This window comes from Mesoplodon densirostris, chromosome 2 (assembly GCF_025265405.1).
Source record: "Mesoplodon densirostris isolate mMesDen1 chromosome 2, mMesDen1 primary haplotype, whole genome shotgun sequence".
In the NCBI taxonomy this organism is placed as follows: Eukaryota; Metazoa; Chordata; class Mammalia; order Artiodactyla; family Ziphiidae; genus Mesoplodon; species Mesoplodon densirostris.
In genome coordinates this window covers 169,414,716-169,438,226 of record NC_082662.1, presented here as the reverse complement: position 1 = coordinate 169,438,226, position 23,511 = coordinate 169,414,716, and the positions used below count along the sequence as shown (strand labels likewise).

Below are 23,511 nucleotides of genomic sequence, written 5' to 3'. Positions count from 1 at the left end.
TTCTGCAGATGACATGATACTGTACATAGAAAATCCTAAAGACACCACCAAAAAACTATTAGAGTTCATCAATGAATTTGGTAAAGTTGCAGGATACAAAATTAATTTACAGAAATCTGTTGCATTTCCGTACACTAACAACAAACTGTCAGAAAGATAAATTAAGGAAACAATCCCATTTACAATCTCATCAGAAGAATAAAATACCTGGGAATAAGGCTAACTAAGGCAGTAAAAGACCTGTACTCAGAAAACTATAAGATACTGATGAAAGAAACTGAAGACAACACAAACAGATGGAAAGATATACAGTATTCACTGAGTGGAAGAACATCGTAAAAATGACCATACTATGCCAGCCAATCTACAGAGTCAATGCAATCACTATCAACATACCCATGGCATTTTTCACAGAACTAGAACAACTTAAAATTTGTATGGAAACACAAAAGGCAAAGGCAAAGGCAATAAAAGCAAAAATAAACAAATGGAATCTAATTAGATTTAAAAGCATTTGCACAGCAAAGGAAATTTGACAGAATGAAGAGACAACCTACTGAATGGGAGAAAATATTTCACCAAAACTGATATGAGCAATAAGGGGTTAATATCCAAAATATAAAAACGGCTCAATATCAAGAAAACAACCCAATTTAAAAGGGGGCATAAGACCCAAATAGACATTTTTCCAAAGAAGACATACAGATGGCCAACAGGCACAAAAGAGATGCTCAGCATCATTAACCAGCAGAGAAATGCAAATTAAAACCACAATAATCACCTCACACCTGTCAGAATGGATAACATCAAAAAGACCACAAATAACACGTGTTGGCAAGGATGTGGAGAAAAGGGAACCCTCATATACTGTTGGAGGGAATGTAAACTGGTATAGCCACTGTGGAAAACAGTGTGGATGTTCCTCAAAAAGCTAAAAATAGAACTATCCTATAATCCAGCAAGTCCATGCCTGGGTATGTATCTGAAGAAAACAAAAACACTAATTTGAAAAGATACATGCGCCCCAATGTTCATAGCAGCATTATTTACAATAGCCAAAATATGGACACAACCTAATTGTCTATCAATAGATGAATGGATAAAGAAGTGGTGTACACACACACACACACACACACACACACACAATGGAATACTAGTCAGCCATTAAAAAGAGTGAAATTTTGACATTTGCAACAACATAGATGGACCTGGAGGGTATCATGCTTAGTGAAATAAGTCAGACAGAGAAAGACAAATACTGTATGTTATCACTTATAGTGGAATCTAAAAAATAAGATAAATGAATGAATATAACAAAAAAGAAACAGACTCACAGATATAGAGAACAGACTAGTAGTTACCAGTGGAGGTGGGGGGTAAGATAGGGGTAGGGGATAAAGAAATACAAACTACTATGTATAAAATAAACTACAAGGATATATTGTACAGCACAGGGACTACAGCCAATATTTTATAATAACTACAAATAGAGTATAATCTATAAAAACTGTGAATCACTATTTTGTACACGTAAAACTAATATAATATTGTAAATCAACTACACTTCAATTAAAGAAATTTTTAAATATAAAAATGGACTGAGGTGATAGTTGCACTTATCTGTGAATATAGTAAAAACCACTGTATACTTTAAATGACTGACTAGTATGATATGTGATTTATATCTCAATAAAGCTGTTAAAGAAGTTTATAATTTAATCTCACAGCAATTTTTACACAGATCCCCTGAATACCACTGGCAAGTTATACAAAAAAAACAGAGATCATTCTTTCCTAAGGGTGAAAAAAGTTTGGAAAAAAAATCATATGAAGCAGCAATACAACAATGATTTCAAATGTTAATTATCGAAGATAATATCTAGTGCAATTATGAGTAGAGCCAACAAAAGTTTGTGATTTTTATATCATTTTTTAAAATTGCCTTTGAAGGGTTTAAAATGGAGAGGGAATTCTCCATTTTTTAAAACTGCTTTAAAAGTTTAGTCTACCATGATCTGACTTATACGGATATCTATTTTCACTAAGAACTTTAAAAATTTTTTTCCTTTTGCAAACTGATAAGTGCTCCATAATAAAGGAAATTATCTCTGCAGATTATGTACACATATTTAATTCTCTCTAAAAGTATACAACTTTAAAGTGTTGTATACTTTATAATATCATTGATGTTTGTAACAGAACAATCTGCCAACCATCAAAGACCTTCCCTTCTCAATCAAGGTAGTTTCTAGCAAGGTACTTCTAGTTTGGAGGCAAAATGTGCAGTGCTCTTAAAATGGTGTTATATAGAAAACTACACTAGAAACAGACATCAAGGTAAGAGCTTAGTCCCTGAAGGACACAGGGTATCAGAAGGTGACATTTTGATTATCTATGTAGAGTATCTATATGGTACTGAAAAACACCACAAGAGTCCTCATCTTTCCATTTTTGTCATCTGAAACTAAACCACAGGATAATCAAACACAGTATTTGTAATCAGATCAATTAATTAGACTGTTCTAGTGGGATTGTGTTTCTCTCATTATTAGCATTCTTGAAGTTGTAGCTGGCAACTTGAACACAAAGTCTACTGCTGAGTTTAGTTAGCATATTTATTGAGAAATAAGTTGGGGTTTTTTTCAACCTATAATTAGGGCTTACTTTACCATAACCCAGTATTTAGCACACACTTTAATCACCCTGAGTCAGATACACCCAATGATGCTGCGTAGTTGTTAGAAATAACCTCTATTCACAAATGTTGCATATAAGCAAATAAATGATTGAAAAGAGAGGACATACCCTGAAAGTGCAAACTGCTTATTCAGCAAATAAAAAATGGAAATGCTGGCATTTCAAACTTTAAGGTGAAAATTAAAGTGCACCTATGGCAAAGTCTAAAATCTGAGTTGAGAGATGACTGAAAAGAAGATATTTTATGACTGCCAAAATAGCATTTCGATAAACGCGGGGGGTTGGGGGGGGAAACCATTTTGTTAAAAGCAAAGGGAAAAAATGGTTTTATAATGCATGCTTTTGTAATGCTGATATTTTTTGATACAGTTGACCCTTGAACAACATTTGGTTTGAACTGGGTCGGTCTACTTACACAAGACCTTTTTAAAATAGTAAATATTACAGATGGAGGAACCTCAAATATGGCGGAACCAAGGATATGGGTGGAACTAAGGATACAGAGGGCAGACTATAAAGTTACAGGTGGATTTTCAACTGCATGAGTGTCGGCATCCTAACTCCCACATTGTTCAAGAGTAACCTGTGTTGTATTTTTCTAAGTATTCAAGTGCTATTTTTAACATTAAAATAATAATAATATATTACTTCTGAACCATAATGGTCATTCTCTGTGTATCGTGTTTACTTTGGTTCTCCTTCCTTAGCTAAGCTAATTCAATCTCTTGAAATGTCTTCTTCCTATCATATACATGGCTTTTTCCAAGAGGTCTTCCTGATTCACCTGTTCGCCTAACTTATTTATTTTTTTTATTTTACATCTCCACAATGTTTAGTATACAACTTTACTACTTTTTTTAACCTGGTTTTGTCATCATTTAATTGCTCTCTATTATTACAGTTAAATTTATACACGTATCTTCTCAAAATGAGGGGGTATTTCTTTCATTTCTGTTGTCTCTCTCACCCAAGAAACTAGCTAGAACACTGGGAAAACAGTACTGATTGAACAAAACTTTCATGATGAATGAATTTACAAAATTAAAAATTTGTCCAACTTGGGCACAACTATGAAGTGTAAGTATTTTGTTAAACATCTTCTTTCAGGGGCTTCCCTGGTGGCGCAGTGGTTGAGAGTCCGCCTGCCGATGCAGGGGACACGGGTTCATGCCCCGGTCTGGGAGGATCCCACATGCCGCGGAGCAGCTGGGCCCGTGAGCCATGGCCACTGAGCCTGCGCGTCCGGAGCCTGTGCTCTGCAACGGGAGAGGCCACAATAGTGAGAGGCCCTAGTACTGCAAAAAAAAACAAAACAAAAAAAACAAACAAAAAAAACCCATCTTCTTTCAAAAGACAATAAATTGAAAGTAAAGAGCATATTATATTACTTAACATAAAAGCAAGGGATATCTTACAGCTGCCCCCACTGCCACCTCCAACACCCGGGACAGAAGTATCCACAGGAAAAAGAGATTATTAAATGTTTGCTTGAAATGTGTCACCTAGGACACTAATGTAATTAAATATAAAGGGGAAGATGATTTACTTTTATTTCCCATAAGACACCTTATCTACACTCTCATTATTTTCCTCCTAACCTCTGGCTGTTCCTTCTTAGTTTGCTTCCTTGACTACTCTTACTCCACTCAGTCTCCAAAAACTGGAGCTCTTCAGGGCTCAGTCCTGGATCCTCTTCAATACTGACTCTGTTTCACAGAGCGAACTTAGCTTATCCCATGATTTGCGTATCATCTATGTGTTAATGGCACCCACATACTTGAATTACAGATACCAGCCTTACAGGTGATAAGAAAAATCACTTCCGGAGCCTAAGCAAATCTGTCAATCTTGAGGAATTCACCAAAGTTTATAAGAATTGCATATGTAACATAAAGAATTTCTTGGGTTTGGTTTCCAGACTTCAGAAGAGCAAGTAATCAAATTACTTTTTTCCTTAAAATCTTATTATTTTGAAGTTATTGCAGACTCAAAGCAAACTGCAAAAACAGTACAATGAGTCCCATGTACCCTTCTACCCAGCTCTCCCCCTTACTCCCTGTAACATATTATAGCTGTAGCACAATAGTAAAATGAGGAAACCGACACCTGTACATTAATGTTAGATTATAGACCTTAGTCAGTTTCCATCCTTTGTTTCAACCTTCATGTATGTGTATGTAGTTCCATGCAATTTTATCCCACTTACAGATTTGTGTAACTACTACCACAATCAAGATACACAACTGTTCCATCACCACAAAAAAGAACTCCCTCTTGCTGCCTTTTTGGCCACGCAGCGCAGCATGTGGGATCCTAGTCCCTTGACCAGGGATCGAACCCATGCCCCCTGCAGTGGAAGCGTGGTGTCTTAACCACTGGACCACTAGGGAATTCCCTCATGCTATGTTTTTATATTCCCTCTCACTCCCCACACTCTTCCCTGCCCCTCTCCCCTGGAAACCATTAATCTGTCTTCTATCTCTGTAGTTTTGGTATTTCAAGAATGTTACATAAATGGAATCATACAATATGTAACATTTTGAGTTTTAGTTCTTTTCACTAAGCATAATGCCCTTAAGGTCCATCCAGGTTGCTGCATGTATCAGTAATTCATTCCTTTTTATTGTTGAGTAATAATCCATTACATGGATATACCAGAATTTGTTCAACCATCACCCACTGAAGGGCATCTAGGCTGTTTCCAGCATTTTGCTATTACAAATAAAGCTGTTATGAACATTCATGTACAGGTTTTTCTGTGAATATAAGTTTTAATTTTTCTGGGATAAATACCTTAAAATGTAATTGCTGGGTCACATAGTAAGTACATGTTTAATTTTTTTTTAAACTTTCAAACTGTTTTCCAGAGTAGCTGTACACATTCTTATCAGCAATGTGTGACAGATCTATTTTCTCTACATATCAGCATTTAGTATTATCACTACTTTTTATTTCAGTTATTCTAATACCTTCTCATTGATATCTCATTGTAGTTTTAATCTACATTTTTCTAATGGTTAATGATGTAGAACATCTTTTCATGTGCTTAGTTGACACCTCTATCTCCCCTTGGGTGAAATGTCTGTTCATGTCTTTTGCCCATTTCATAATTGGATTGTTCAAGATTTTTAAATTTTGTTTTGAGAGTTTTTTTTAAACATATTCTACATAAGGCCTTCATCAGATATGTGGTTTGCAAATATTTTCTCCCCTTCTACAGCTTGCCTTTTTATCTTCTTACCAGAATCTTATGTAGAACACGTTTTTAATTTTGATGAAGTCCACTTCACTAGTTTTTGTTTTAGGGACCATGTTTTTGGTGTCACATCTAAAAACTCCTCACCAAACCCAAAGTCCAGAAGATGTTCTCCATTGTTTTCTTCTAAAACTTTTATACTGTACATTTAAACCAATGATCCATTTTGAATTATTTTTTTGTATTTGTGTGAGGTTTAGGGAAGTTTGGGTTTTTTGCCTATTATTCTAGCCCGTTTGTTGAAGACTATGCTTCCTCCACTGAACTGCTTTTGCAACTCTGTCAAAACCAATTGGGAGTTATGTGTGTTAGTCTCTGTCTGGGTCCTCTATTTTGTCTAGTGATCTATGTGTTTATTCCTCCATCATTACCAGAGTCTTGCTTAAGCTTAAGATAGTGATATTGTAAGTCTTAATATCAGGTAGAGTGATTCTTCCTAATTTATTCTCCTTTTTCAAAATCATTTTAGCTACTTTAGTTGTTGTCTTTCCATATACACTTTAAAATAAGCTTGTTTTTATCTTTAAAAAAATCTTCACTACTCTAAACAAAATTTTTGTTTATGTCTTGTGTTTTGTGTCCCCAAACACACTGGAAGCATCTTCAGTGTCAGGACTGTATGCTATACTTACTTAAAATTTCACATAGTTTGGCACAATGGTATTTATAAAAGAGGACTCAATAAATATTTCCTCAGTAAAGCATTTGCTGAAAATATTCTATCCAGAAAATGGGAATCACATTTTAAGAAGCGCATCGATGCATCAGAACATGTCCACTGACAGGCAAAGGGAAAGACAAGAAGGGAGGGAGAAGAGGTGTGGGAGTGGTCACAGGCTAAGAGTTTGTGTGTGTGTATGTGTGTGTGTGTACACATGTGTGAGACAGTGGGAGAGAAAATGTGTATGTCAATTTTGACAAGAGACACTATAAATGTTTAGATGTTTAACCTACAGAAGAGATGACTTCAGAAGGCGTGATGACTATAAGATAAACTATATTATTATATGTGGCTCTGAAGGCAAAACTAGGACCAATGATTAAGAGAAAAAGAAATTCAGCTTAACATAAAGTAAAATTCTATAACACTGGAGCTGTCCAACAATGGAATAAATAGGATTCATTTAACATTAAGTACCTTGTAAAATTAGAGGTACTCAAGCAGCACTCAGGGCTGAAATGGATAACAATCCACATTTCAATATCAGAAAGATAGTTGTTACCCAGAATGCTGTCCTGAGAAGAATTATAAGACTGCATATATAGTCAGTGGGAAGGAGTCCTGTGATCAGTTAAGAATATTTGTCACAGCTTGGCAGAAGGGAGGGTAACAGAAATACCTCATATTTACTATCTCTAATCTAGATGAATTATTTTCAGAAATAATAAGTCCTTGTTGCGAATTTAGATGTGAACTGAGTAAGGTTTCTCTAAACTCCACGAGTCTAAGACTAGCATTCTTTAAATGTTCAATGAAGTGATTCTTTAAAGTATTTTTAAATGACAGTCCTCAGCTAGGATCTTGGCTTACTGCTTAAGCAACAAACCAGCACTTTTGTTTCTCATCCAAATAATTCACTCTTGAGACAACCATACCATCTTAAAAACTGCATTGTGCTTTACAGTTTTCAAAGTATGTTCATGTTTTTGCTTTCAAGAAAATTTGTGACTATCAGATATCGACAGAGAAAAGCATGTGAATAGGAAAAGTCAAACTGAGATCTGAAAACTACAAAATTTTTTAACCAAAAGATTCTTCTTTTAATAATGTCCTAAAACTTCACTACTAATTAAATCAATCAGCATAAGATACCCAAATCTTAAAAAAAACAAACTCTGAAACAGAAAAGTTTTCTTCTTCCAACATTCTTGCTCTTCACAGAGATTACTCTCATTACCCACAACTCAAAAAGAAAGAGCCGGGCTTCTCTGGTGGCGCAGTGGTTGAGAGTCCACCTGCTGATGCAGGGAACACAGGTTCGTGCCCCGGTCCGGGAAGATCCCACATGCTGCAGAGCGGCTGGGTCCGTGAGCCATGGCCGCTGAGCCTGCGCATCCGGAGCCTGTGCTCCGCAACGGGAGAGGCCACAACAGTGAGAGGCCCGCGTACCGCAAAGAAAAAAAAAAAGAAAGAGCCATTGCTGTCTTCGAGCGTAAGTTATCAGGAGTGAGGTCACTAGACCAGCAGGGGCAGGAGCAGCAGCATCACCTGGGAAGGTGTTAGAGATGCCAAGTCCCCAGACCCATCCAACCTACCCAATCAGAAACTCTGGAGTTTTAACAGCCCTCCATATGATTCTGATGCATGCTGAAGTTTTCAAACTATGGCCTTGGAAAATGGTTGTTTCTTTCCAACATGCCAGGATCCCTTCCCTTTCCCTGCTTCTCCTTAGTGCCTCTTTACTCTTTCTCACATTTTGCACAACCCAAAGATTTTCTCATTTGAGTGATTAATTCACCAATAACTTTGTGAGGATTTCCTACTTTCTTTCTTTTTAAAATGTGAGACTGCCTTTTAAACCATCCAATAAGTTTTAACATTTTTTACTACACATAAATTATTATGAGATGTTTACAGAGACAGAGATTTTTAATATGTGTCAACAGGCATAAGAACAATCCTACACAAAAATCGTTTTGTAAATGGCCGGCTTTTTCTTCATTCCATCTTAAATGGGATACAAAATAACATATTTGTAGGAAAATTTTAAAATAAATCATTATACCTGTCAAACAGTTTTCAAAGAAGAAAGTATTCCATGGCCATCAAAATCACCACCTTCTTACAGAAACATCTCTTTTGACATTTATACAATCCGCTCCTTCACTGCATCTTACTCACCTGTGTACATAATGCAGTTGATGAACTGAATCAATTGCTATCACCATCTCAGCCAAGTAAAATCGAGCCATATCTTCAGGCAATCTATCTTCAAATTTGCTTAGCAGAGTAAGCAAATCCCCACCAACATAATAATCCATAACCAGGTACTGAGAATGAAAAATAAAATGTACTCAATAAATAAGGGTGAAAAAACAATGTATCTAATGTAAACCAAGGTCAAATAGCACTGAATCAAATACTTTTGTTTAACCTACTATGTGCTAACAAGGAGCTGGGTAAGATGATCAGCGCAGTCACTTATAAGTCTTGAAAATTTCATAAAGCAGTTAATAAATCTTCTAAAAACTGGGGCAGGAAACAATATAGGATTATCATTGCTTTGTTGTTGTTTTTTGTAAAGTAAAAATATGGAAAAGTAACATCATCATCAACTACAACAATAGACCACAGTTTTACCAACATTTCATAGAAGAAAAAACATTTAAATTCTCCAAATAAAATTTTAAAACTCTGAATAAGACAATCATTTACATTGAATAAATTCACCTTCATCTCACTACATTTTCCTTATTTCATCTTGAACCAATAACAACTTTATTATGACCAGCACTTGGATCAGCATTTGGAAGCCACTGGTATATAAAATATATAGCAATTCTCACCATATGCTTCTCTTCCCATTTCTGATACTGTGCAAGTATCAGAATGGACTTTTCTTAAGTATACATAAACAGAAGCCAACTAATTTTAGATAGGGACTCTTACGGGTATGTGTGTGTGATACTGTGATTTACAATAAGAAATATAGTTTTTGGAATAGAGCAGAGAGTTCCTTAAAACCATTGGAATTTCCTAAGTGACAAGATAAAGGTGTCTTTTCTTATTTATAACAAGTCCCTTTCAACCACACCTAAGTTTATGTTAATGAGGTGACTTTTGGAAAACCCCTAGGAAACCTAAGGATGGGAGCTGGTTGCCAGGGAACCAACCAAGATTAGGGTATTGGAACTTTCAGTCTCACACCCTCCCCCCCAACCCCCGACCTCCAGGGAAAGGGACTGGAAGTTGAATCAATCATCAACGGCCATATGATCCAACAATCCCACTCCTGGGCTTATATCTGGAGAAAACTCTAATTCAAAAAGAAACATGTACCCCAACGTTCATAGCAGCACTATTTACAATAGCCAAGACATGGAAGCAACCTAAATTTCCACTGACAGATGAATAGATAAAGAAGATGTGGTATATATATACAATGGAATACCACTAAGCCATAAAAAATAAAATAATGCCATTTGCAGCAACATGGATGGACCTAGAGATTATCATACTAAGTGAAATAAGTGAGAAAGACAAATACCACAAGATATCACTTACATGTAGAATCTAAAATGTAACACAAATGAACTTATGTTCAAAACAGAAACAGACTCACAGACATAGAAAACAAACTTATAGTTACCAAAGAGGAAAGGGGGTGGGAGAAGGATAACTTATGAGTTTGGGATTAGCAGATACAAACTACTATACATAAAATAGATAAACAACAAGGTCCTACTGTACAGCACAGAAAACTATACTCAATATTCTATAATATATCATAGTAGAAAAGAATATGTATATATATATATATATATATATATATATATATATATGTATAACTGAATCACTTTGCTATACACCAGAAACAAACACAACATTGTAAATCAACTATACTTCAATTAAAAAAAAATCAATGGCCAATTATTTAATCCATCATGCTTAAGTAATGAAGCCTTCATAAAAAACCAGCATGGGGTTTAGATAGTGCCCAGGATGGCAAACAAGTGGAGGTGCTGGGAGAGTGGTACATTCTTGGAGAGGGCATGAAGCTCCATGCCCCTTTCCTCATACCTGCCCTACACATCTCTTTCATTGGGCTGTTCCTGAGTTCTGTGAGCTGCTCTAGCAAAGCAACAGCATCAGAGGAGGGGGCGGTGGAAATCTCCGATCTATAGCCTGTAGGTCAGAAGCACAAGTAACAACATGGACTTTGGACTGGGGAGTATGGGGAGCCATCTTGCAGGACTGAACCCTCAACCTGTGAGATCTGATGCTATCTCTAGTTAGATAGTATCAGAATTCAGTTAAATTATGGGACACCCAGCTAGCGTGGGAGAATTGCGTGATGTGTGGAAAACCCACACATCTAAGTGAAGTACTGTTCAGAGAGTACTGTGTGTAATGTAAATAAAAACAACAGAGTGTTCCTTTACAGTGTGTGTATACGAAAAAAGAAAAAACAAGGAGTATACACCAAAATGTTGACAGCGATTATCTCTGGGTTGTTAGATTACAGACTATGTCATAGCTTTTTGTTATTTTCTGGATTGCTTTATAAACACGTATTACATATACATGTGTATATTATGTTATGTCATGTTATGTCATGTCATACAATGAGTGAAAACTAGACACAGTGGAAAGATGGACTTTGTAGTCACAGAGACCTGTATTCAAATTCTGACTATAGGTTATAAGTGGCTTTTGAAAAATTACTTAATTTCTTTGGTACTTTACTTTGTCATCTATATAACTACAATAATGATACCTTCTTCAGAGTATAGCACTTAGCATGATGGTTAGTAAATAGAATATATTTAGAATGTAAGTTATAATGTCTTAAAGTTCAGGTGATTTTATTATAGAATGGAGTTATTATTTCAAGGATAGTACCAAGTAATATCTTATTGACATTAAGAGTTAAAGCGTCTTGAGAAAATTCACATTCTTATTACTATACATTAGAACTACAAGCATGGCAATTTTGTTAAATAAAAGAAACTTATTTCATGTTTTAAATCCTTGAAAGTTAGGGCAACAATGTATTTCAAATCCTGGTCTATGGTTTACTTGCTATATTTATTAGGCCTAATGTTTAACAGTCTCTGTCAAGAAGGTTAGAACAAAATAATTTAATGTAATAAAATTTTGTTAACATAAACATGTTGCTAGAATTGGCAATGGATGTAGAGCAGAAATCCACAGCTCTTACTTTAAAAAGAAGTACTTTGAGTATAGTAACAAACACAGAAAGTTTTCAAACAAAAAAACAAGTCTATTAAAACTGGAATCTAATATTTATACATAGGAAGTCATATAACATAACTCATTTCTTCAATAAACATTTACTAGGTGCCAATCAGGATTTTTTTGGTACCAAACAGAGGATAAAGAGATCAAAGGCTTCTACATCAAAGGCTTTCCTCTCTTGAAAGTGTACTCTATTCTTGCCACACCAGACTCCTAAGGTCTGAGTACACCATCTGTCAATAAACTGCTGAAAAATAATCATCTCAACATTTCTGCCACCCACGGTCACCATTTAAAACTTAGGCTCCTTGAGTCATCATCTATCTTCTACTTTCATCCACATACTGCTGCTATGTGCTTCCCTTAATAAACCCATGGATCCCTTCACTTCCAAGCTTTCAGTGTGCCTTACTGAACCTCTTCTACAGTAAACAACGTCCTTGAGATAGAATAAAAAATGATGAATACATAAATATTCCTAGTTTTCCTTTCCTGCTGCCTGCTAAACATGCTCTGGCTTTGCCTACTCACATTCTTTCCCCACCATGTCCTCAGAGGTAAAGTAGCTGTAGTTAAAACAGAACTCAGCAACTGGGAGAAGCAAGAAGCAGAAAACACAAAAGAAGATTCTCAAGAGAAAAGCAATGAGTTGAAAATGAACTACACTTGCAATAGGGTTTTAGTGTTAGGGAGACAAAAATGCATCCAGAAAGGCAAACAAGTAATAACCTCACATAGGAAAAAAAGCCCCTTTTCCTCTATAACATATCCCAATGAATGTCTCCAAGTCATTCTTTTATGTTTTTTCCTTTGTTCACTATAACATTCAACTAAATCATCCAGGTCCTGTTGAGTCTACTCCCTACTAAAATCTCTATGAAGTCCATCTACTTCTATCCCTACCCACTACCAACAATCCTAACCCAGGCTCCTGGCCTCTCGACTACATTACTACTACAAGTTTAAGACCAAAGTGAATAGCTTTCTATAATATATTTTATTCTGTAGATAATTTTCTTGGGAATGGAAAATAGAATACAGAACAAGAAAGGGACAAACAAATTCATTTACTAAGTCCACAGATATTTATATATAAGAACCTACTGTGTGCTAACAATACACTTATGCAATGGAGATACCACAACAAATTAGACATAATTCTTGCCTTCATGGTATTACAATCTAATGAAGAAGAAAACACAAATTAATGGGCAATTTCAGTGTAATATAAATCTTTTGACAGGGATAAGAAGAGGGTATTGCTGCAGGCTCTTAAAGGAAAAGAACCCAACCTTTTAATCAGGTTCATTCATTCATTTGTCTGAAATTTATTTTTGTACAAGGTATGAAGACTATTTTCTTATATACAGAGAGTCAATTATCGAAAACAAGTAGTTAAATATTCCATTCTTTCCCCCAGTTTAACTGAAATGCCCCCTCATTGTATTTTAAGACATTAATACACTTGGATCTGCTCCTGGGCACTCTATTCTGCTACAGTTGTCTATTTCTATATCAATATCATATTGTTCTCATTGACTAATTAGTAAAATTTAATATCCAGTAGGACAAGTTCTTATAGACTACCTTTAAAATATTACTCAATATGGCAAAAGTGTCTTTAAACAAGTTTAAGAAAACCATAGACTGAGAGGCAATATTCATAAGACATGTCAAGGAGATAATAATCCTAACATAAAGAGGTCCTACCAGTTGTTAAGAAGAGGGCAAGCAATCCAACAAAACTAGGTTGAGGATATTAACAGGCTATTTCCTCATATAAGAGGAAACACAATTAGCCAATTAATATTGGGCTGGCCAACAAATTCATTCGGTTAGTCAATACGCTGTTCAATAAAGTTCTTCGTGAAAGTGAAAAATGTCTTTTATTTTTACTTAAAACTGAACAAACTTGTTGGCCAACCCAATACATAGTCAAAACCAAAGCAACAAAGAGATATCTTTCACCAATTAGATTAGCAAAATGATCATTACTGTTTTGGAGAAAGTGACTTAAAACAACACTGTTTTTTTGGAAGACGATAAACTACAACTATTTGGGAAAGTAATTTCACAGTATCTACTTAATTTTAAAAGGTGCATACCCCTTGATCTAGCATTTCCACTCTTAGGGATATAGTCAATTAAAATAAAAGCTCCAATGTGTAAGGCATATGGGCAAGTATGTTTACTGGACAGCACTGTTGATAACTGGAACAAATAAGAAAGTATGAATAGAGATCAATAAGAAAACTGTTAAATGGATCCATTCAACATATCCATTCTATGAAATATGATACTGTTGCCCCAAAGAAAAATTAAATATACATGCCCATGAGATATTTTAAGCAACAACAGCAAGCTGCAGAGTAATACATACTTTGTAATCCCATTTTTATAAAAAGGAAGAAAATATACATACACACACAAACATACAATTATACAAAGCGTAAAAAATGAAAGGATACAGCAAAGTTAACATTAGTTACCTCAAGAGGGTGAAATGAAAGATGAAGGTAAGGACTATTAACTTTTTAATGTATACAGATCTCTGTATTGTAGAGAGGAAAAGATCTAGTCAAATCGAAGTTGACCAATGGAGTAAAGTTCTACAAAAGGCCAAAGGTGATGGAGTCAAAGGGAAAGGTTGACAGGAATAATCCTAAATATAAAGATCTACCTCATCCACATTGAGAAAAAAGAAAAGAATAGGCCCAAATATGGATAAATTTGTATACGGGGGAAGGATGAAAGGAAATGCTGAGATCAGAGCACAGAAAGTTAAGAAAGTTCATGCTTGAGTCACCAATGGCTTTCATTTTTCCCAGGAAGTAGGGGTTATAGAATGAGGGTGCAGGAATATTTGTATAATGTCCCTATACTGGAGATAGGGATCATAACTGTTATTCCTGCTTTATGGCTATGTAATAAGAGACAATAAAGATAAATGATTTGCCCAAACATTACATTAAAGAGTAGGAAAGCCAGAACTCAGAGTTCTTGATCTTTGATCAGTTTCCTTCTTACTCAAATTAAAGAAAGTCAGTGTTCAGTAAAAAAGTTGACAATATCCATGACATAAAAGGGTACGTGCTAAGCATCAGAATAACAAATAAGAAATTAAGGATACAGGCTGAGTCCTCAGAAATCTTGTATCCCTCCAAAATAAACAGATCTCTAGGTGTAGATATACACATCAGAAAATTTCCAACTCTGAATTTCTAAAAAATCTCTAATTCAAAGTTTGTGCTTTTTAAGGAACTACATTCCAAGGAAAGAATGCTAAAGTATGTGAAAACATACAATAAATAGATTGTGTCCAGAGAAAAAACATTTCACAGAACACATATGCTTTTAGAAATCTTCTTACGGAGAATACCAAACTCCTTTAGTCATCTTGCTGTCACAAGAAGAGATTAATAGTCAATCCTTAGAGCCCCACCTTTTATTTATCCCTCCTAGCCCTTTTTTTTCACTCTTACAAAAATACCTTTCTAATAATTTCTATCTCCAGCACAAACTGGATTCCTGTAAAGAATTTAAAGTTCATATGACTAATTACAATTTAATATTTAAATATCTTTCATCCTCTAATCAGTTTACAAATGCTAATTCAAAAAGCAAAATTTTTGCTTTAAATATTTTCCTATCTGTTTTTTTTTCTTCCTCAAACATAAAATAATGGGAAACAGTGAATAAGAAAATGTGAGGAAAAAAGAAATTTTCATTGATTTGTAATATTCTAAATGATATCTAAGTGATAAGAAGTTTATGTGTCCATATAGATACAACTAAGTAGGTTTGTATTTAATGAGTTTTTCTTAAGGAAAAAATCTTCTAATCACATCTTAATATCATTCATTAAATTATGCAAGTTCTTCCTAAACAAATAAAATGTACATATGCTATGACCATATATTTTTTTCATAAACTGGCTAGAGTGATATTTGAGCATATTACAAATGAAAGTCAAATTATTTACCACAGCTTCCTTGAACTGCACAGCTCTGTAAATCATGTTACTTATTTGACTGCTTTAGGGCTACTAGGGTTAAAAGTTATTTTGGAAAATAACTATGTATAATAAAATTTCTTTTTGGGTATCTAAAACAAGGTTTGTCAACATTTTTTAGTGATTTTATTTTCTAATATTTCATGAATATTCAAAAGAAAACCTTTGATGATAACAAGACAATTTAGGACTTCTGACTCTTGAGACTAATATACCATGAAGGTTTCCCTAAACTAAAGAAAAACTGGCAGTTTACAGGAGAGCTGACTACTAGAGTATTTCAGTCCTCTTCCAGTTATTGTGGAATTTTAATTCTAATATAATTAATGGCTGACATATACACACAATTTCTTAGAAATGTCTTTGAAAAAGAAATATTAATCCTAATCTCAAATGCAAAGAGCACAGATAAGACTAAATAACTCAGAGGCGAGAGAATGATAAGTCAGGCTTTTATTCATTGAAAATTAGGCAAAATTTTGCTATATAAAATTTGGCATTTGGACATTTTATTTCTGTATCTATATATATTTCTATATTTATAGCAAAATGTAGATTTTTAAGCAATCCATAAATATACAGTGTTACATCTATCTACAGTAGAATTCATTGTCAAAGTGGATTTTAGTCCTTATCCAAAAACTTTTGAAAAGTCATCATGATAAACTGTTATAATTTTGCTAAGCAAATACTTGGCATATGTTCGATTTACTCTTAATTTTGCTGACAAATCTATGCAGATTATATTTGCACTGATACATTTATCCCTAAAATCTCATATAAGTATGGTAAATTCAAGTAAAATACTCCATTCAATTTAACAACTGAGCCACTAAGATGTGCAAAGCTCTACATTATGACTTTTAAACAATTCTGACTATAACCCACAAAAATAATATGGTTTATATAATTATTCAGTAACCATTATAAAAGAAATGTCATGAAACACTATTTACTCTTACTATTTGAACTCTGTCATTTCCTAGTCTATTTAATTTTTTAAATGTTGGTGTAACCTACTAAACTGATTTTATGACTCACAATTTGAAGTTTGAAAAACACTTTTATACTCTGGAAGAATGTATGGGATACAAAGACAAGTAATGACCCTGTTTGAACACCTGAACCTGGCCTGAAATCAGATAAACTTCACGGCTATTAAGTTACACTAACCTCTAATTATATTTTAGCTAAAGATAGCAGGGTTCATGTCATCTATTTAAAAATTTTTTAAGTTGTACCAAAAAAATCAAAGATACATACATACGTAGGTTAATCATATAATAGCAGTACTAAAAAATGTAAAGCTAAAATGAAATAAGAAAGATTAATTCAAATTGGGAATTCTGGAAATACTGTTAAGATGTAGAATTTGAGTACAATTCTAAAGTATTAGCTAGACTTCAACAGGACTAGTGGCAGGAAGAGGAAGGAGTGGCACTAGTATGAAAGATATCATGGACAATAAAAACAAAGACAAAAAATAAAAGAGTACACAGAATGCTCAAGAGTGGAGGGTATTCCCTCCACTGAGGCTGAAACAGAGAATTTGGGCAGGCACAGTATTTCCAGTCATATCTTTTTATTTACCACTATACTATATTTAACACTATTAATGGTTTTCTCTACCAACTCTCCTTTCAGTTTCCATGGTACAGTATTTTGATTCTCTTTCTTGCTCTGACCATTTCCATTAGTTTTCTACTTCTTGGGGTGCCCTATCTCTGACTTCTCTAGGCAAACTTGTTTTCTCATTTTACAAGCACTGCTCAGTGATTCTCATTTACTCCTTGTATTCACTGTTATCTACAAAAGACGGTGGTCAAGTTTTTCTGTAAAGGACCAGAAAGTAAATACTTTAGGCTTGGCAGGCCAAGAGGCAAAATCAAGGATATTATATAGGTACATATATAATAAGAGAGAAAAGAAATTTCCACACATTTCACTAGCAAAATGCAAAATATAATAATGATAATTGAATACAATTTTTGTAATATGGACTACTAATGAGAAAATTAATTCTTTTGTGGGGAGAGGGGAATAGAACAGTTTGCTTAACTGGGGCTCAAAGATAGTATTCCCTACCATCAATCTGCAAATGCTGATCTGTATTGAGATTCTACATATTTCATCTGTGAAACTCTATTCACAAAGATAGGTACTGCCAAATACTCGTATCAGTTCATGAGTATATAATTTTGATTGAGCATATTCCTCTACTTGAAATGCATTTATAGAATGCTATTAAAATTTTCTCCTGATTCCTGTGTATAAGTATGTCATTACTGCAGATTAACCACTTCTAACTGAAATTTAGGTGGAAGTTCTCAACTGCACAGTTAAATGGATGTTGAACTACAAACACTTCCTTTGCACTTGCATCAAGTTCCAAAAATTGCTGCTAGAACTGTAGTTTGAGCTCAAAAGATCTATCGGCTGCGAATCCATGTGGAAATGGAGATCTCACTCCTGTTTACTTTTGACAGCATGGGAAGTAGATACAGCAGTTTGACATTACTTGTGATTCAAACAATGTCAGTTGTCAAAATGACTTCACCAGACTTCCGGGTAAGATGGCGGAAGAGTAAGACGCGGAGATCACCTTCCTCCCCACAGATACACCAGAAATACAGCTACACGTGGAACAACTCCTACAGAACACCTACTGAACGCTGGCAGAAGACCCCAGACCTCCCAAAAGGCAAGAAACTCCCCACATACCTGGGTAGGGCAAAGCAGAGAGATTCCCGCACAGAAGAGCGGTGCCGAGCGGCACTCACCAGCCCGAGAGGCTTGTCTGCTCCCCAGCCGGGGCGGGCGGCGCTGGAGCTGAGGCTCGGGCTTCGGTCAGAGCGCAGGGAGAGGACTGGGGCTGGCAGCGAGAACTCAGCCTGAAGGGGGCTAATGTGCCACAGCTAGCCGGGAGGGAGTCCGGGAAAACTCTGGAGCTGCCGAAGAGGCAGGAGACTTTTTCTTCCCTCTTGGTTTCCTGGTGCGCGAGGAGAGGGGATTAAGAGCGCCGCGTGGAGGAGCTCCAGAGACGGGCGGGAGTCGCGACTGAAAGCGCGGAGCCCAGAGACGGGCGTGGGACGCTGGGGCTGCTGCTGCCGCCGCCAAGAAGCCTGCGTGCGAGCGCAGGTCACTGTCCACACCGCCCTTCCGGGAGCCTGTGCAGCCTGCCACTGCCGGGGTCCCGGGATCCAGGGGCGGCTTCCCTGGGAGAACGCACGGCGCGCCTCAGGCTGGTGCAACGTCACGCCGACCTCTGCCGCTGCAGGCTCGCCCCGCACTCCGTGCCCCTCCCTCCCGCCCGGCCTGAGTGAGCCAGAGTCCCCGAAGAGGCTGCTCCTTTAACCCTGTCCTGTCTGAGCGAAGAACAGACGCCCTCCGGCGACCTACACGCAGAGGCGGGGCCAAATCCAAAGCTGAGACCCAGGAGCTGTGAGAACAAAGAGAAAGGGAAACCTCTCCCAGCAGCCTCAGAAGCAGCGGATTAAAGCTCCACAATCAACTTCATGTACCCTGCATCTGTGGAATACATGAATAGACAACAAATCATCCCAAATTGAGGAGCCTGGAGTCAGTGCTGTGCCTCTGAGGTGGGAGAGCGAACTTCAGGACACTGGTCCACAAGAGACCTCCCAGCTCCACATAATATCAAACGGCGAAAATCTTCCAGAGATCTCCATCTCAACACCAGCACCCAGCTTCACCCAACGACCAGCAAGCTACAGTGCTGGAAATCCCTATGCCAAACAACTAGCAAGACAGGAACACAACGCCACCCATTAGCAGAGAGGCTGCCTCAAATCATAAAAAGTCCGCAAACACCCCAAAACACACCACCAGACGTGGACCTGCCAACCAGAAAGACAAGATCCAGCCTTATCCACCAGAACACAGGCAGTAGTCCCCTCCACCAAGAAGCCTACACAACCCACTAAACCAACCTTAGCCACTGGGGACAGACACCAAAAACAACGGGAACTACGAACCAGCAGCCTGCAAAAAGGAGACCCCAAACACAGTAACATAAGCAAAATGAGAAGACAGAAAAACACACAGCAGGAGAAGGAGCAAGATAAAAACCCACCAGACCTAACAAATGAAGAGGTAATAGGCAGTCTATCTGAAAAAGAATTCAGAATAATGATGGTAAAGATGATCCAAAATCTTGGAAATAGAATAGACAAAATGCAAGAAACAGTTAACAAGGACCTAGAAGAACTAAAGACGAATCAAGCATCGATTAAAAGCACAATAAATGAAATAAAAATTACTCTAGAAGGGATCAATAGCAGAATAACTGAGGCAGAAGAACGGATAAGTGACGTGGAAGATAAAATAGTGGAAATAACTGCTGCACAGCAAAATAAAGAAAAAAGAATGAAAAGAGTTGAGGACAGTCTCAGAGACCTCTGGGACAACATTAAACGCACCAACATTCGAATTATAGGGGTTCCAGAAGAAGAAGAGAAAAAGAAAGGGACTGAGAAAATATTTGAAGAGATTATAGTTGAAAACTTCCCTAATATGGGAAAGGAAATAGTTAATCAAGTCCAGGAGGCACAGAGAGTCCCATACAGAATAAATCCAAGGAGAAATACACCAAGACACATATTAATCAAAGTGTCAAAAATTAAACACAAAGAAATCATATTAAAAGCAGCAAGGCAAAAACAACAAATAACACACAAGGGAATCCCCATCAGGATAACAGCTGATCTCTCAGCAGAAACTCTACAAGCCAGAAGGGAGTGGCAGGACATACTTAAAGTGATGAAGGAGAAAAACCTGCAACCAAGATTACTCTACCCAGCAAGGATCTCATTCAGATTTGATGGAGAAATTAAAACGTTTACAGACAAGCAAAAGCTGAGAGAGTTCAGCACCACCAAACCAGCTTTACAACAAATGCTAAAGGAACTTCTCTAGGCAAGAAACACAACAGAAGGAAAAGAACTACAATAACGAACCCAAAACAATTAAGAAAATGGGAATAGGAACATACATATCGATAATTACCTTAAATGTAAATGGACTAAATGCTCCCACCAAAAGACACAGACTGGCTGAATGGATACAAAAACAAGACCCATATATATGCTGTCTACAAGAGACCCACTTCAGACCTAGAGACACATACAGACTGAAAGTAAGGGGATGGAAAAAGATATTCCATGCAAATGGAAACCAAAAGAAAGCTGGAGTAGCAATTCTCATATCAGACAAAATAGACTTTAAAATAAAGACTACTAGAAGAGACAAAGAAGGACACTACATAATGATCAAGGGATCAATCCAAGAAGAAGATATAACAATTGTAAATATTTATGCACCAAACATAGGAGCACCTCAATACATAAGGGAAATATTAACAGCCATAAAAGGAGAAATCGACAGTAACACAATCATAGTAGGGGACTTTAACACCCCACTTTCACCAATGGACAGGTCATCCAAAATGAAAATAAATAAGGAAACACAAGCTTTAAATGATACATTAAACAAGATGGACTTAATTGATATTTATAGGACATTCCATCCAAAAACATCAGAATACACATTTTTCTCAAGTGCTCATGGAACATTCTCCAGGATAGATCATATCTTGGGTCACAAATCAAGCCTTGGTAAATTTAAGAACATTGAAATTGTATCAAGTATCTTTTCCGACCACAATGCTATGAGACTAGATATCAATTACAGGAAAAGAGCTGTAAAACATACAAACACATGGAGGCTAAACAATACACTACTTAATAACGAAGTGATCACTGAAGAAATCAAAGAGGAAATCAAAAAATACCTAGAAACAAATGACAATGGAGACACGACGACCCAAAACCTATGGGATGCAGCAAAAGCAGTTCTAAGAGGGAAGTTTATGGCAATACAATCCCACCTTAAGAAACAGGAAATATCTCGAATAAACAACCTAACCTTGCACCTAAAGCAATTAGAGAAAGAAGAACAAAAAAACACCCCAAAGGTAGCAGAAGGAAAGAAATCATAAAAATCAGATCAGAAATAAATAAAAAAGAAATGAAGGAAACGATAGCAAAGATCAATAAAACTAAAAGCTGGTTCTTTGAGAAGATAAACAAAATTGATAAACCATTAGCCAGACTCATCAAGAAAAAAAGGGAGAAGACTCAAATCAATAGAATTAGAAATGAAAAAGGAGAAGTAACAACTGACACTGCAGAAATACAAAAGATCATGAGAGATTACTATAAGCAACTCTATGCCAATAAAATGGACAACCTGGAAGAAATGGACAAATTCTTAGAAATGCACAACCTGCCAAGACTGAATCAGGAAGAAATAGAAAATATGAACAGACCAATCACAAGCACTGAAATTGAGACTGTGATTAAAAATCTTCCAACAAACAAAAGCCCAGGACCAGATGGCTTCACAGGGGAATTCTATCAAGCATTTAGAGAAGAGCTAACACCTATCCTTCTCAAACTCTTCCAAAATATAGCAGAGGGAGGAACACTCCCAAACTCATTCTACGAGGCCACCATCACCTTGATACCAAAACCAGACAAGGATGTCACAAAGAAAGAAAACTACAGGCCAATATCACTGATGAACATAGATGCAAAAATCCTCAACAAAATACTAGCAAACAGAATCCAACAGCACATTAAAAGGATCATACACCATGATCAAGTGGGGTTTATTCCAGGAATGCAAGGATTCTTCAATATATGCAAATCAATCAACGTGATACACCATATTAACAAACTGAAGGAGAAAAACCATATGATCATCTCAATAGATGCAGAGAAAGCTTTTGACAAAATTCAACACCCATTTATGATAAAAACCCTGCAGAAAGTAGGCATAGAGGGAACTTTCCTCAACATAATAAAGGCCATATATGACAAACCCACAGCCAGCATCGTCCTCAATGGTGAAAAACTGAAACCATTTCCACTAAGATCAGGAACAAGACAAGGTTGCCCACTCTCACCACTCTTATTCAACATAGTTTTGGAAGTTTTAGCCACAGCAATCAGAGAAGAAAAGGAAATAAAAGGAATCCAAATGGGAAAAGAAGAAGTAAAGCTGTCACTGTTTGCAGATGACATGATACTATACATAGAGAATCCTAAAGATGCTACCAGAAAACTAATAGAGCTAATCAATGAATTTGGTAAAGTAGCAGGATACAAAATTAATGCACAGAAATCTCTGGCATTCCTATATACTAATGATGAAAAATCTGAAAGTGAAATCAAGGAAACACTCCCATTTACCATTGCAACAAAAAGAATAAAATATCTAGGAATAAACCTACCTAAGGAGACAAAAGACCTGTATGCAGAAAATTATAAGACACTGATGAAAGAAATTAAAGATGATACAAATAGATGGAGAGATGTACCATGTTCCTGGATTGGAAGAATCAACATTGTGAAAATGACTCTACTACCCAAAGCAATCTACAGATTCAATGCAATACCTATCAAACTACCAATGGCATTTTTCACAGAACTAGAACAAAAAATTTCACAATTTGTATGGAAACACAAAAGACCCCGAATAGCCAAAGCAATCTTGAGAACGAAAAACGGAGCTGGAGGAATCAGGCTCCCTGACTTCAGACTATAC

The 23,511-nt window shown here is 36.3% G+C and overlaps 1 protein-coding gene across 14 annotated transcripts in view; it reads right to left on the bottom strand.

The window, feature by feature from the left end:
- CDC42BPA (CDC42 binding protein kinase alpha) overlaps positions 1–23,511 on the bottom strand; it is a 317,120-nt gene that overhangs the window by 183,420 nt on the left and 110,189 nt on the right. For all 14 annotated transcript variants that reach the window (XM_060091342.1, XM_060091328.1, XM_060091334.1 and 11 more), the window contains exon 5: positions 8,796–8,944. In XM_060091342.1, the coding sequence (XP_059947325.1) occupies positions 8,796–8,944 (149 nt within the window). The remainder of the gene's footprint in view (positions 1–8,795; positions 8,945–23,511) is intronic.